This window comes from Lactuca saligna, chromosome 6, assembly GCF_052625555.1.
Source record: "Lactuca saligna cultivar CGN05327 chromosome 6, ASM5262555v1, whole genome shotgun sequence".
Classification (NCBI taxonomy): domain Eukaryota; kingdom Viridiplantae; phylum Streptophyta; class Magnoliopsida; order Asterales; family Asteraceae; genus Lactuca; species Lactuca saligna.
Genome location: NC_136422.1, coordinates 120,817,220 through 120,830,218, shown reverse-complemented (window position 1 = coordinate 120,830,218; position 12,999 = coordinate 120,817,220). Strand labels below are relative to the sequence as shown.

At 37.5% G+C, this 12,999-nt stretch overlaps 1 protein-coding gene across 1 annotated transcript; it reads right to left on the bottom strand.

Moving 5' to 3' along the window:
* Positions 1-692: 692 nt before the first annotated feature.
* On the bottom strand, positions 693-3,756 carry LOC145001267 (AMP-dependent synthetase and ligase family protein). Its single transcript, XM_078960636.1, has 6 exons — positions 2,520-3,756; positions 2,086-2,275; positions 1,576-1,721; positions 1,406-1,473; positions 1,070-1,172; positions 693-959 (listed from the first exon to the last, which is right to left on the bottom strand). The coding sequence occupies exons 1-6, from the start codon at positions 3,618-3,620 to the stop codon at positions 846-848; spliced, it is 1,722 nt and encodes a 573-aa protein (XP_078816762.1). The 5' UTR covers positions 3,621-3,756; the 3' UTR covers positions 693-845.
* Between the last annotated feature and the right edge of the window lie 9,243 nt (positions 3,757-12,999).

The following is a 12,999-nucleotide window of genomic DNA, read 5'->3' as shown; positions in this document are numbered from 1 at the left end:
GAATGGTGGAGGTGGTGGCCAAGGAGGAGGTGGTGGTCAAGGAGGAGGTGGTAAGGGAGGATGGAGTGGTGGAGGTGGCGGTCATGGAGGAGGTGGTGGTCAAGGAGGAGGTGGCAAGGGAGGGTGGAGCGGAGGAGGTGGTGGTCAAGGAGGTGGTAAGGGAGGATGGAGTGGTGGAGGTGGTGGCCAAGGAGGAGGTGGTGGTCAAGGAGGAGGTGGTAAGGGAGGATGGAGTGGTGGAGGTGGTGGCCAAGGAGGAGGTGGTGGTCAAGGAGGAGGTGGTAAGGGAGGATGGAGTGGTGGTGGTGGTAGCCAAGGAGGAGGTGGTGGTCAAGGAGGAGGTGACAAGGGAGGATGGAGCGGAGGAGGTGGTGGTCAAGGAGGAGATGACAAGGGAGGATGGAGTGGTGGAGGTCAAGGAGGAGGTGGTAAGGGAGGGTGGAGTGGTGGAGGTGGTGGTCAAGGAGGAGGTGGAAAGGGAGGATGGAGCGGTGGAGGTGGTGGTGGTGGTGGTCATGGAGGATGGGGCGGCGGCGGTGGTGGTGGTGGTGGCGGAGGAAAGGGCAGCTCCGGAGGTCACTTTGATGCTGAAATTGGAAAAGCTAACTAATACAACACTTATCCTTCCAAGAATAAGGCCATGGGCCCACTTCCATATACACCATATCCAAATGGTTTCTACAATGTAATAATGGTTATGTAATAATAAATTCTATTTATTCCAATAAATTCCAACATTGTTGTTGATCAAATTACATAAAAATAAACCCATAGACTTACGGGTTTATATTTTATAAACCACACACTTGAAGAATTGCATAAAAAATTGAAATATTTTTAAATCATCAAATTCTCGAATATAACTTGCCCTTCAATTGCCTCCTTAGTATCTTTCCAGCTGGAGACCTTGGTATCGCATTCATGAACATCACTTTTCTCACCTTCTTGTATGGCGCCACCTGTCACATTGCAAATACTGATTAAAAAAAAAAAATTAATTGAAAACACATTGCTATTTCTAGCAATGAAGATTTGAGTGATTATATTTATATATTTATAGAATCAAAACCTGTTTTGCTACAAAATCAATTATGCTCGATTCAGTAACTTCAAATCCAGGCTTCCTCACTACAAATGCAACTGGAACTTCTCCTGCTTCCTCATCCCTAGCTCTGCATGATCAAAATCACAAATTCATCACAAGTCATGGTTTGACTTTTGAGGTCAAAGTCAAACAAATTATACTTTTGACTTCAAAATTGATCCGATTTTCATACACTTCTTCGAAGCACTAGATAACCACATACAAACCTTATCCCAAAAGTTACATGTCAAAAATTTAGGGTTTAGAGTTTAAGGTTTAGGATTTAGGGTTTAGGGTTTAGGGTTGAGTTGACTAACTTACCCTGTTACTGCAGCATCAAGTATGGCTGGATGAGATGCAAGAACATCCTCTAAATCAGCAGGAGCAATCTGCAATAAGATAATTTAATCTTTTATTCTTTATTCATTTCTAAGAAAGATTGGATTTTTATTACTTTTGTGTTAGTCGAAGTCTTTATTTTATAAGATTACCTGAAACCCTTTGTACTTTATTATCTCTTTCAAACGATCAACAATATGCAAATACCCATCCTTATCGAAATAGACAATGTCTCCAGTATGTAGCCAACCTTCCTTATCAATAGTCAAAGAAGTTGCCTCCTTATTGTTCAAGTATTCTAAAAAAAAAAAAATCTTTTATCAAATTAGTATTTGTGAGATATCCAAATCAAAAAGGGAAATCTTTGAGTTTGACATGACTTAGACTAGACTATCCTATACTCAACAAGATAAGCTTATAGGGTGAAAAGAGTATTTTTGTCTTTTGTACAAAAGAAAGATCAAAATGATATTTGTCATTGTCCAACCTATATTGGGATGGTCCCACCTGTTTGAGTGGGACAAAAAATTACAGTTTTTTTTTTTTTTTTTTTTTTTTTTTTTTTTTTTTGTGTGTGTCATTGACAAACACATTACAGATTGTTCTATTATGTTATGTCATGTGTAACAATTGGGCCTGAGTTCTCAAGGAATAGCGGTTACCTTTCATTATGGCGGGCCCACATAACCAAAGTTCGCCGGTTTTTCCGGGTGGTAGATGTAAACCCGTAACCCAATCCACCACTTTAGCTTCCATATTTGGAGCCAAAAGTCCAGCCGATGCATAATTATGAACATCTCGTGTGTTGAATCCACGTGTTCCCACAGCAGTCGATTCACTCATGCCATAACCCTAAAAACATCTGGTCAACATCAGTTATTCTTTCAGCAATCCCTAACCCACACTGGCCCACCAAAACAGTTGAACATCATATAAGATATAAATCAGGTACACATAGGCCCACAACAACAGTTGAACAATATCTTATGTGTATGGGCCCACTAGGTAGGTGACATAAAAGTCAAGTACCCCACACGGAGTCTAAAACTCTTACACTGTATAGTTTGCTTTGCTATTAGGATTGAAATTTTATTACCTGAATGAAATCGACTTGAGGAAAATATTGCATAAACTCCTCTATGGTTTTTGTGCTCAAAGGAGCAGCTCCACAAGACACCTGCTTTAAGCTCTTCAAGGCTTTACTTTTACCAGAACTACCCTTTCCCATCCTACTCAACGCAGTCACCAATGGGGGCACTCCAGGAAAATGAGTGACTCCATATGTATCAATTGACTTCACCATTTCATCAACACTAAACTTTCTCATAACAACAATCGTCGTACCCAATGAAAGAATCCCCATAGTGAAAAGTGTAAGTCCATAGATATGAAACATGGGTACAACAGCTAAATACACGTTGTCTTCAGGGGGATACGCATATTGGGAAGCTTCAAATCGAACGAAAAGCTCAACCCCAGAAATCAAATTTCTATGAGTCAAAACTACGCCTTTACTTGCGCCGGTAGTTCCTGATGAATAAAGAATCGCAGCTGTGTCATCTTGCTTAACTGTTCGACGTGGAACCAAATCGTGATCACTTGAAATTAGATTGAAAAAAGGCGCAAAACGAATTTGGTTTGAATCGAATTTTGCAGTTTCAGGCACTAGGATAGATTCGATTCCTATCGAGTTTAATTCGTCGGCTTTATCAGGAAAAGTAAAGGCTAAAGTGACGTGACAACCAAGTGTTTGTTTTTTTATCTCAGAGAAACTACTGAACGGATTCATGGTACTTACGACAGCTCCTAGATATAGAACACCCAATAAAACAATGGGATAGTAGATCGAATTTGGTAAAAGGATCAAAACGACATCACCTTTTGAAACACCCATGTGATGGTGAAGTCCATTAGCCATTGATTTCACCAACGGTTGGAGTTCTGCGTACGAAATTGAAACCCCGGATGCTGCATCAATGAGTGCGGTTTTTCCGTTGTGTTTGTGTGAGAATATGCAGGAAACGACATCGAGAAATGGGTCTGAAGGGAGGTTAATTCGTGGGTGTCTGCTGTTGTATACTCCGGTGTCTTCGGAATACCAGTCGTGCGACATGGGTTGGTTGTCCGACGTTTCAAAATTGGAGCTTTCCTTTGAAGAATGAGAGTTGTTTAATTGGGGTTTGGAGAAGGTCGCCATTGGCGATGAGGTATGCAGGATCTTGAAGAATAATGGAAGAAAGGTTTTATGGAAAAGCAAATTCCCGAGGTTCTTAGTATTTATGCGGACAAGAGGGTGTAAGAAGATTCGAAAAATCAAAATAAGGAAAGTGGGGTGGTTTTTAAATAGCGGCATTCATTAAAATAGTACCCGGGGAGGATAATTGGGTTAAGAGTCAATATGTTTATTATAATTTTGGCGTCATAACTAGATTTTCTTTTAGTTTTAAGGGAGATTCAAACAATAATTATATGCAAATTTGGTGGTGGGCATTATGATATCGAATGTAGAGGCCACGACCCATGGGCAACACCCATGTGGGTAGATATGCACCTCCAATGGATGTAAGTGAGATTATTTTCCCATGAAACATCTCATTCATTAATTCCATATGAATAATTCAAATACAATACAAAAAGGCCGATACATATGGGACATACAAGAATAATTGGGCTACACTAAAACATACAAAATATGTTATAATACATAGTCTAAGAGAACTGGACCGGAAATCTAGAAATAACGAAGAAGGAAGACTTTTGATGAAGATGTCCACATATATTATATTTGGATGGAATGTGATGAACCCGAACATGACCCGTGGTAACTTTGTTTCTAACAAAGTGAAGATCAATCTCAATATGTTTAGTCCGTTGATGTTGACATATACAATGCGCTAACATTGTCAGAATACACAAGTGTAACACGATGCATTGAGTAGTGTAATTCAAGAAGAAGGTTATGAATCCAACATGTTTCCTCAACGGCATTGGCAATACCACGATATTCAGCCTCGACATTGGATTTGGATATGGTATTTTAGCGCTTGGCAGACCAGGAGGGGAGGTTGTGACCCAAAAAGACACAATAACCGGAAGTGGAACGCCGAGGACAACCAACCCAATGCATCAGAATAAGTAATTATATCGTGTGATGAAGATTTAAAGATTTGAATGTCATGATATAAAGAACCACATATGTACCTTAAAAACGCTTAAGAGCAGTGAAGTGGGGCTCACATGTATAACACATATATAAACACACTTGCTGAACAGCATAGGTGATATTGGGTCTAGTAAAACTAAGATATTTCAATGCACCGGCTAGACTACGATATAAAGTGGGGTCATCAATAGGAGGTCCAGACCTATCAAACTTGGCAGATAAATTTACAGGAGTTGAGGCAAGTTTGTAATTCATCATCGAGGGCTGATCAAGAATTTCACAAGCATATTTTTGTTGAGACAAAAATAAACCATCAGATGTCCTATCCTGGTAGTAGAAATACATAAAAAAATAGTGAAGGTCCCCAAGATCCGTCATAGCAAATTTGGAGCCTAAAACTGAAGTAATAGTGGACAAAAGCGGAGATGAGGAGCCTGTGAGTATAATATCATCCACATATAACAACAAGTGAGCAATATGAGATCCCTGTTTGTAGATAAACAAAGAAGAATCACACTTGGTGTTAGTAAAACCAAACTTGGTAATAAAGATGGTAAATCGTTGAAACCAGAGCAGCCTATTTGAGACCATATAAAGATCTTTGAAGAAGACATACATGATTAGGTCTAGCAGGATCCCGAAAACCAGGAGCTTGTTGCATATAAACCATCTCCTGTAAATGACCATGAAGAAATGCATTCTTCACATAAAGCTGTTTGATAGGCCATTTGTACGTGACTGTAATGGTGGTCGGTTTAACCACCGGACTAAACGTCACATCACAGTCAATGTCGGGCTGCTGATTGCGACCATTAGCAACAAGTCTCACTTTGTAGCGAGATAAAGAACCATCTACATTGAGCTTCTTTTTAAATAATCATATGCAATTAATAAAATTGGCAACCTATGGTCATGGTAGCAGAAACCACGTGTTGTTCGAGATAAGAGTAGAGTATTCCTCTTTAATTAATTTTAGCTAGTTAGGATCTTTAAATGCCTGTAAATAAGTCTTGGGAAATGGAGAAGAGGAATCAACATGAATATTGAGTTTTACAATTGTCTTTTTGATGCCACATTTTGCATGAGTTATCATTGGGTGATAAGAGGTGGCCGTGGAAGGAGGAATGTAAGAAGAAAGAGTGACGGGTGAGGAAGGAGGATCGTCAACAATAAGAGAGGGAGAATCGTAGGGAGCGCTCTCCTTGGTGATGGGAGAGGAAGACTCATGAGGAGTTCTCTCCTCAGTGATGGGAGATTCTGAGGAGTCGATTCTAAGGATGAGAGGTTCTCGGTGGGAGAGGAAACTGACGGAAAATAAGCATGTTTAAGGATGGAATAATAAGTAGCAATGTTGGGTGTCATAGATCCGAACGGGAAAACAGTTTCATCAAAAACCATGTGATGAGAAATAACAATTTGTTTAGTGTGAATATTTAAACAACGATACGAATTATGGTTTGTAGGGTAGCCAAGGAAGACACACAAAGTTGATCTAGGAGAGAGTTTATTGGGAGCAATAATATTAGGAAAACATAAGCACCCAAACACTCATAAACGATCATATATGGGTGTTTTGCGATATAACTTGTGGAACAAAGTATCATTTTTTATGGTAGTGGATGGTAAAATGTTCACAAGATGTTCGGCCATTTGAAGAGCCTTAACCCAAATTCCTGGGAAGGAGGCGAGCTTGAAGAAGAAGGGTACGAACAATATTGTTAATGGTACGAAACATGCGCTCATATTTACCATTTTGTTGAGAAGTATGAGGACAAGAAAAACGCATATGAATGCCATTTTGATCACAAAGTTGTTGGAATTGATGATTCTGGTACTCACCCCATTGTCACATTGAATAGTTTTAATATCGGTTTGAAAAATGGTTTAAAATGAAAGCATGAAAGTGAACAAAATTTGGAATATACATCAGATTTGACACGTAAAGGATAGATCCACATATAATGTGTATAATCATCAATAAAGATAACATAACATTTAATTCCACTAAGACTAGTGACTGGAGAGGTTCACACATCGGAGTCAACAAGTTCAAAAGGAGAAGGAGAAGTAGAATTTAAAAGAAGAAAAGGCAATTTGATATGTTTGCTCATTTGGCACGAATCACACAAAATTAGGTAATTTATTATTTGAACAAGAAATGACATGACTATCAACTAATTTCGTGAATACTTGATGGTCGGGATGACCGAGATGCTGATGGCAAATAAACGGAGAAACGAAGAGAAGGGCTTGAGGTTTTCGGGTTTGTGACAGGATAGAGATCACCGGTGCTATCACATCGCATGAGGATTTGTTTGGTGTGCAGATCCTTCACAAAAAAATCAAACGGGCCAAATTCAATACAACAACGATTTTCACATGTAAAACGATGAATAGGGATGAGATTTTTAATGATTTGAGGGGTGATTAATTCATTTTTTAAAACAATAGTATGATATGATGTAGACTATGGAAGAGTAGTGTGCCCGGATTTATTTACAGGAATGGAGGATCCATCCCCAACTAAAATAAAAGATGGAAACTTGCAATGATCAAAAATAGAATGAAGAATACCTGCATCTGAATGAAGATGAGTGGTAGCTCGATATCCATATACCAACCAGCAGTAGAAGGATCATTAAGGGTCATTGCATTGAACATTTGAGGAATAGTAGTTGGGTGATTATATGAGTAGGCGGGTTGAGGAGCTACGGGTGATGCGACTAAGGTTTGTGGGGGTGGAGTAGATGTGGGTGGGCTGAATAAATAATGAGATGGGTGGGCTACTAGTGAGGATATGTGTTGAATCGGAGAAGATAGAGTCCGTAGGAAGCCTTTGTTGGGCTGAATAGGAACACCTGCTGCAGAGACTTCGTGCCAAGAATGTATTTTCTCATTCCTAAGTTTTTAACTTTAGAAATACTTTTGCGATTCAAGGAAAAAAACAGCTTGCATATTCATAATGTAATTCTCATGAGCAAGTATACTGTATTCATAAAAGATTAGAAATATCGCTATGTTCCCACTAGTTATTAGTAAACACAGATCGTATCTTCATTTTGATGTAAAAGCATACTTTGTGTTTTCATAATAAAATGATGATTTCAACCTTGAGATTCCTAAGGTTCTTAATATTTATACGAATAGGAAGGTGTAAGAAGATTCGAAAAATAAAAATAAAGAAAGTGAAGTAGTTTTTAAATATCGTTATTCACAAAAATACTCGGGGGGGAGGGGGGGGGGGTAATAGGGTTGCTTATCAATTTGTTTATAATTTTAGTGTCATAAGTAGAATTTCTTTTAGTTTTAAAGGAGATAGAATCTATGATTAAATGCAAATTGGGTGGTGGGCATTGTAGGTTTATATAACACTAATTTGATCCCAAATACTACAAAATATAGGGGTTGTTACCTATGGGTAACACACATATGGGTAGACGAGTAACTGTAGTGGATAAACGTTTCGAGTAGTAAATGATAGGTATAGAAAGATTAATTTTGTTTTAGCGAAAAAATTTCTCATCTTACAAAGTATTAAGGAAAATAAAATTATTGCAAAGCGGCAAAGTTGCTTTAAGATCAAAGTTATTCTTTGAATAAAGGTTGTATGGTCAAAGTTATTGTAAGGCCAAAAATGTTATATGCCAAATATTGTTGTATTACCAAATTTCCTATATGCCCAAATTTGTTATATGAGTAAATAATTTATATGTCTTAAGTGGTCATAATGTCAAAGATGTGATAATATCAAAGTTGTTTTATGTGCAAAACTCTTTTATATGCAAATTCGTTGTATGGCATAGTTATTATAATGCCAAAGTTGTAAAAAATGGTAAACCATGCCATTAATATGCTCCATGTTAACCCATGTAGGGCTAATATGGTAGTTTAATCACAGAACACTAGCAATAGTTTGGATATATCAAGGTTCAAACTCTAGACCTCTTGTGTAGAATTCTTAATCTCGAACACTAGGCTCCTATTAGTGTGGTCCACATTAGCCCATGTGGGTCCTATGTGAGAGATCCATAATAGAACACTAACAATATTTTCGGTATGGCAGGGTACGCACCGTATACATTTTGTGTGAAAATTTTCGCTTTGAACACTAGGCTCCTACTAATAGGCCCATAGTTATTATACATCGAAGGTCGAAAATATCAACCCAATTTTTTTTTTCCAGTTTTTAATTAAAAGTGATCAACCAAGATCCACTTCTCCAAAGTATATCCAAACAATAATTTGTTCCAAAACATCTTGCATAGTTTTCAAAATCATAGTAATAATAAAAGTAGTGAAATTAGATCAACGGAAGTATCAAGAAACAAATATGTGGATGCAATATAGTCATGTCGTACCCTTCCACTTGTTATTAGAACAACCTAAAACAATTTAAAATTCGAATAGTAAACACAAATCTTAGTGATTTTCTCAACATACTATATATCTGTGTGAATGCTATGATCCAAACATAGTCTTACACTCACTTCGGTTACTACAGTCCAACTGTAGTCTTGTCTATTATGGTCCAATAATAATCTCATGCAATTTCTATTATCTAGTCATAATATTCATAAAATTCTATGATCCAATCATATTCTCTCATACAGAAGTTAGAAAGATAATTTATCAATCATCACATCTAATGGCCCACATAGTATAGTGAGAAAACTCATGTAACATCTTGTTTCCCGCCATTTTTGAGCCGTTGGATAGAAGTTGACTGTGTAGGGTTTTGGGCCTTAAGGAGGCAAAATTTAGTCCTTGTGGGAGGAGGTAATGATAGTTAAGAGATTTTACCCTTGAATAATGTTTTGGGACGAAGGGTAGAAAAGGTAAAGTCATAGGTCGGGTTCTTGCATGAATTATGGATTTTTGTTCAAGATCTTTTTAGTCCAAGATATCTAGATAAATTTTGGGGCTCTTTAACACCTTTTTGTGGATATAAAGAACGTTGAAAACGGAGTTTGAACAAAAAAGTTACGACGATTTGAAGTTAGGATGATTTTGGGTCCGTTGGGCATACGGGGAGTACATTGGGCATACTAGGCATCCTTGGTACGATAGGCGTACCAGGAGTACGTTGGGTGTATGCGATCAGAACCCAAACCTTATTTCCATGGTTTAAGCCCTATTTAACCTTCTTAACTCCCGAAAACCCTTTCCATTCTCAGCCTCTACCCCTTCAATATCGTCCCTTGAAACCCTAACCCTAGTTTGAGTATTGTGAGAAAAAAGAAGGTGTTTTTAATTACTTTGGAGTGTTCTTGGTGCATCTTGGAGATGGAGCTCCTTGGAGAAGTTTTGGTTACACTGGAGCTTGTAGATCCAGACCTTGTTCACCTTGATCTTTCTCCTGGAGGTATAAAGTTTTAATCATGATGATGAAATTGTTAGATCTAGCTAGTTTTGAATGTTATGAGATTTTGGTCACTTTAAGTGCATAAAGTTTAGATCTTGAAAGTTTGTGACCTTGTTATGGATAAAGTTGGAAAATTTATCCGTTTAAACATCGTATTGATTCAGATATGAAGGTTGGAGACTTAGAATTAATTAATAGATTAAGTTGAAAAAGATGCACTTTTGGTCCCTTTGAGACTTAAAGATTAGGTCTTTTTTGTTGGAACCATTATAATGGATAAATTTGGAAAATTTATCCATTATGAAGCTATTAGGAACCATAAAAATGTGATCCTGTCCCTTCTATCCCTTCCATGCAAGAGTTATGACGTCATAATGGATTAATAAGTTAGGGTTTTGGCTTTTGGACCTTTTCTAGCCATGGAAAGTCATAAAGGTGGAAATTTTATGACTTAAGTTCATGTTTTGAGTCTAGATCTAAGCTCTATACAAAAGGTCTTAAGTGATACATTACTTAATGGAGAAATAAGACCAGGTCGCATACGCTGGGCGTACGAAGAGTACGCTAGGCTTTTGTAGCTGCCATAGACTTTGACTTTGTTGACTTTTGTTGACCGTTAACTTTTGACCAAGTTTGAATTGAGGTCAAACTTGAGGGTTTTTGACTGTTATTTAAGGTTTTACTTGGTTTTGGTGATTAGTGAATTCGTGGGAGCATGTAATGCAGAAAGGAAAACGTGTCTTAGTTTTTTGGGTTCCTTCATTTCAGGTAAGTTTTGCCTCATTTTACCCGTAGGTCGAAGGCACCAATGTCGACCCACTAGTTGTTGGAATAGTGTCTAAGGCTGTAACTATATTCGGTTGTGCATGGTCCTTTTGGGTTGCCTTCACCATAGCAACTTGATGGATGATTTGTTAAGAGAGAGTAAATATTATAAGAAATAATATTTGGTTATTTGATTAATATAAGTCATAAATTAATTGGTATTAATTTGGTGACTTAAAGAGATTAATTAAATAAGAGGGTATAAACTGTCAATTGTTTGATAGTTAGACTTTAGACTGTAAATCCATTTGGATATACCTTGGACGGATTCTAAGAGCTTTAGGATAGCTCAAATCGTCCATAGGGTTATCTATGGAATGGATTTGGATAGCCTTAAGAGAAGATTATCCAATTAGGGTTTAGGTTGAAACCCTTAAGGAGTCTACAAGTATAAATAGACCCTAGGGGTGAGGGAATTCGACACACAACCTAAAGCAAGGAACCTCTGGCTGAATTCCTCCCCTCTCCTCTCTCCTAAATCATCTTGCTTGCTATTGGTGTTTGTAAGCCATTAGAGGAGTGACATTTGTGACTCTAGAAGCTCCAAGACAAACAAGATCAACAAGGAACTCAAAGGTATGATTCTAGATCTGTTTCAATATTGTTATTTAACCTAATTAGCCATTAGAAGTCTTGGATTCAAAAGTATGTTTATTAGAAAGCCTAGATCCAAGCATTAGGGTTTTGCATGCGCACATAGGAAAGTTCTTATGGCTAAAACCCATCAGTGGTATCAGAGCCTAACTTGGTTTTCTTTAAATTGTTGCTTGATTAACTGAAACAAACCTGCAAAATTCGATTTTTTGGGTTTTGAGTCTCTGACTCGGCGGGTTCCAAGGTGGACTCGGCGAGTAGGCCTGACTCGGCGAGTCCCCTTGTGCACTCGGCGAGTCCAGGCGTCAGGAATGGCCAGATTCGGGATTTTTTCATAATTATCTTATGGAAACTTACCTTAATCATATTAGATCAATCTAAATCCGATTTTTTGATAAATATGACCATTATCTTGATCTAATTAAAGATATTTATCATATAATAAAATATTTAATTTCCTTATATGATAATGATTAATTATTTTGGTAATTATCTTGAAAGAAATCTTAGATAAATCAAATAAAGATAATTAGGATATTAATTGTTAATTGGAATTATTTGTTATTTGATCCTCCATGTTTTAAATGTTTAAAACCTACCCTAAAGTTTTGAAATTTATATTTGTGATTAAAAGTTTTAATTTAGACAACTTAAATTTCAAACCCTAGATTTTGAAAAGTTTAAAATGCGACCCTATACTAATATGATATTACTAGAATAATATATATATGTATAACTAAATGCTAGTCTTACCGTTAGTAGGCCTCATTCACGAAGCCGATCTATAAGGTGGGTATAAGGTTGCGGCCTATAAAATGGCGCTTAATGGGTGTACACTCACACCCACCGCTTGCTTGATTGGTGAAGGGTCGTTAGCCGAACGGGTAGGATAGGGCAACCTCATCCTCTCATTAAAAGTATAATAAGAAATACAAAGTAACTAAACGTTTTAAAAAATTTCCCAATCTTAGTTACTTTAGGAAAAGTGAATTGATGCAATCCCATGAAATTACACTTTGCACCTTGCTAAGATGTTAGTGGAGCGTGTGTGGTTTACCGGCACACTAATTGGTTCTAAGCGAAGGTGGCAAAGGGTGATTCATTGTTTATCATAGTTCGATGGAGCGTGTGTGGTTTACCAGCACATCGAATAGGTGATCGTTACAATGAAGGCACCATGTGAATTTGCATGGTAATTCACACCCGCTTTGTGATCCTCGGCATCCCAGTCACAAACGAGAGGGGCATATCGAGATTTAAACATGCCATTGAATAGTTCAATGAATCTCATCCGAACCTAGGAATTCTCAAAAACACTTAGGACTAATAGTTTAAGTTTTGTAATGGAGAATTAGTGAATCGTCATTCACTTACCTTCAATTTATTTGCATGTTAGATTACGGCATCCCTTTTCTAGTATGTAAATGTTATTGTTGGATCCTAGCCCTAATTTTTCTTATTGGGTGATAATTAGGGATTCTTATTCTAATCTATCTTTGTCCTTTCTATAGATGTCAAACGCAAACAACGCTGCTGCTAGTTCTTTCACGTTGATGAGCCTTTGCCAAAAGGTCACCTTCGATGGAACGAACTTTAGCGAATGGATAAGATACATTCGCACCATTGCTCGCT

Excerpts from the sequence above, each read along its gene's own strand:
- LOC145001267 (XM_078960636.1), bottom strand. The coding sequence starts at position 3,620 with ATGGCGACCTTCTCCAAACCCCAATTAAACAACTCTCATTCTTCAAAG. Across the intron at positions 2,276-2,519 it reads CTCAAGTCGATTTCATTCAG|GGTTATGGCATGAGTGAATC; the intron begins GTAATAAAATTT and ends AGATGTTTTTAG. Across the intron at positions 1,474-1,575 it reads TAAAGTACAAAGGGTTTCAG|ATTGCTCCTGCTGATTTAGA; the intron begins GTAATCTTATAA and ends ATCTTATTGCAG.